Below are 2,983 nucleotides of genomic sequence, written 5' to 3'. Positions count from 1 at the left end.
GGAAAAAACACACTGTTACCCAAGAAAAATTAAAAAATAAAAAAGAAAGAATAAGATCGCAGTTGCCCATTAGGATCACATAAAGAAAAAGTGGCTACAATCCACCTATGCCCTTTGCATCATGACTTTGTAGTTCTTCCTCTCAAGGGACAGAGTCAGTTTCCCCACCCCTAGAATTTGGCAGACCTTGTCCAATAGAATGTGGCACAAGTGACACTGTGTCAGTTCTGAGTCTAGGTCTCAAGAGTCTTTGTTTCTTCTGTCTGCTCTCTTGGGAAGTTTCTACTGCCACAGAGGTAAGCCTGAGCTAACTGGAGAGTGCACCAAGTACACTTAAGGCTCCCAGCTGATATCCGGCCAACTCCCACAAACTGAACCACCTATCAACCCACAGCTGACTGATAAGCTCATCAGTCATCCAGCTGACCCATAGACTTGTGACCAAGAACAANCCGTGGGGGGTAGGTGCCAGTATCCGGGCCAAGTTTCTCGCCTACAGAAGCTTACATCTGGGGCATGGCAACTAGCCGGTGACTCTTCCAAAGGACTTTAATTTCTCAGCCACTGGCCCTGTCTCTATTAAAACGCAGCGCTTTCGCTAATCTTTGAACTGTGTTTCTGGCGGGGGCAGGCTGGGTTGCTGTGCTTGGCAGGCTTTTCCGTGGCGGAAGAGGCGGGAGGAAAGGGTCTTTCTCCACCCCCCTGATACGTCTTCCCTTCCCCTCCCCACCTCCCGCAGGCCTCCCTGAATTCCTGAAGACGCTGCTGGGAGGGGACTGAAGCTTCCCCGCCTTGATGGGGGCGGGGGCGGCTGGAGGGGGTTATTCTGGCTCTCGAGGCTGTGCTCTTTCCACCCTGGAGCCCACTCTGGACCCCATTGTTTAGGGAAAGGGAGAAATTAAGGGTGGTCGGGTTGGAGCTGGGGACGAGGCGTGGTTGGGTGTGGGCTGGAGCTGGAACGTCCGGGCGTGAGTTTAGACCTCCCGACACAAAGTATGGAGCAGGCGGTTGGTTCCGTGAGGGGAGTGGTTAGGGCTCCTGGGCGAGGCCAGAATCCGGGTGGGTGGAGTTAGAACGTGCGAAGTGTTAGGAAAAGGGGTGGGGCTACGAGGCCGGTTTTTGGGAGCTCCTAACACTTTGGGGGCAGTCACCAGCGGAGGGCGTAGTTAGAATTCGGTGCTGAAACAAGTGGCGTAAGGAAGAGGAAAGGGGAGAATCGGGTGGAGCCTGGACTACAGAGAAGAGGGCGGAATCGAATGCTGGAGTATAGTCTGATTCGGAGAAAAGCAAGTTGGGACTGGGGCGGGACTTGAGAGGCCTGAGCCTGCAAGGAGGCGGGGCTTGGGGGCGTGGCTAGATGCCTGGAAGAAGACAAGTCCCGAGAAGGGGCAGGGCGCGGGGCGGAGGCCCCAAAAAGAGGAGGGAGGGGCTAGGCGGTGGGGCGAGCTCACATTTAAGAGGCGTGGGTATAACTCAGAAGTCTGGTAGTAGTCGGCTGGGCCAGGACCTGCATTTAAGATAAAACCAGGTATTGCAAGCCTGGGGGCGGGGTCAGAGCGCTGTGGTTAAGTTTTAGCTTGATAATGGTTGGCTGGAGGCTAAGGAGGGGCGGGCCTAGGACGCTAAGGAAGCCCGCCCGTGCGGGGGCGTGACCACACTGGCGGGGGCGCGGTTGGACCAGGGAGATTTAGAGCGCGGAGGCGGTCCTCCGGGGGCGGGGCCTAGGTCGCGGGGGTGGGCCTTGTGCGGGCCTCCGCGCGGGGCGGAGTGGGTTGCGGGGATGCGGGGCACGAGCTGCGTGGGCGGCGGCGAGAGCCCGGGTGGAGCCGGGCTGAGCGAGGGCCCGCGGGGTCGCTGGCTGCGCCTGGCCCCGGTCTGCGCCTACTTCCTCTGCGTCTCATTGGCCGCTGTATTGCTCGCCGTCTACTACGGTCTCATCTGGGTTCCCACGCGGCCCCCCGCGGCCCCGGTCGGCCCACCGCCCAGTGCGCCGTCCCCTCCGTGCGCTGCCCGCCCGGGCGCCCCGCCTGCCCCAGCACCCGCCGCTGCTTCGGTCTCCTGCCTCTTGGGAGCCCCCGGCGGGCCGCGACCCCAGCTCCAGCTGCCGCACAGCCGCCGCCGCCGCCGCCACAGCGACCCGAGCCGCCAGACTCCTGAAGAGACGCCGGAGGCCGCGAGGGAGCGAGGGCTCGGGTAATCATCTCATCTACCTTAAGCTGGACTGTCGGCCCTCGAGAGCCGGGCGCCCGCGCCGTGGATTCGCCGCTCCCAGTTGGGCCTGGACTCCGTCTTCATGAAATCGCCTAGCGTCTCTGGAACCGTCATTCTGAAGAATGGGGGCAGTGGCGGGGAGGAGGAGAAGGGGAGCTGTCTTGGGGCCTCGCCCTTCGCAGCTCCTCCGCTGTCTGGCCCGGTCCTCCACCATCTGCCTGGCAGAGCACGTCTTGACCTCTTTTCCTGACCCTCCCTCCGTAGGATTCTGAGCACACAGCCCACATCCCGTTCCCCCTCTCTGAATCTCTGTGTCCATACGTCCACCTGCAATAAACTCCAGTCCCAACTGCCTCGTGCTTGTTTGTCGTGTTGTCTGCAGAGGTTCCTCCCCTCTCAAGTTTGTAAGGGAATTCTTTTCTGGCATCTTAGCTTTGTCTCTCTTGTCCTGGGTGGGCTGGGTGGGATCTTCCCTTCTCTAGGTTCTCCCTTGTCTTCTATCGCCATCATGTAGTTTATGGGTTGGGATGGGAAGAAGAGGCTTATCTGCAACAGGGCAGTTGAAGGTCAGACAGTGTAAAGAACTTCACAGGTGTTTTTTTTTTTAATGCTTGGGGCAGAGGGTCTGCCCTGCTGTTACAGCATGGGGCAAGAAGAGAGGTGAGATGATTTCAGGCAAGAACTGGGGTTTATGCTTAGTATAATTAAAATGTCAGGGACAGAGCCTAACTCATCCTGAGATGTCTGGATGCTGCTGGGAGGGAATGATGCC

At 58.9% G+C, this 2,983-nt stretch overlaps 1 protein-coding gene across 1 annotated transcript; it reads left to right on the top strand.

Annotated features, from left to right (window-relative positions):
- The first annotated feature begins 465 nt into the window (after positions 1-465).
- INAFM1 (InaF motif containing 1) lies at positions 466-2,564 on the top strand. The gene has a single exon (XM_019625207.1). The coding sequence runs from the start codon at positions 1,781-1,783 to the stop codon at positions 2,195-2,197; it is 417 nt and encodes a 138-aa protein (XP_019480752.1). The 5' UTR covers positions 466-1,780; the 3' UTR covers positions 2,198-2,564.
- Positions 2,565-2,983: the final 419 nt, after the last annotated feature.

The sequence above is a fragment of the Hipposideros armiger genome, unplaced genomic scaffold, assembly GCF_001890085.2.
Source record: "Hipposideros armiger isolate ML-2016 unplaced genomic scaffold, ASM189008v1 scaffold_619, whole genome shotgun sequence".
Taxonomy (NCBI): domain Eukaryota; kingdom Metazoa; phylum Chordata; class Mammalia; order Chiroptera; family Hipposideridae; genus Hipposideros; species Hipposideros armiger.
This window is presented reverse-complemented; position numbering and strand designations above follow the sequence as displayed.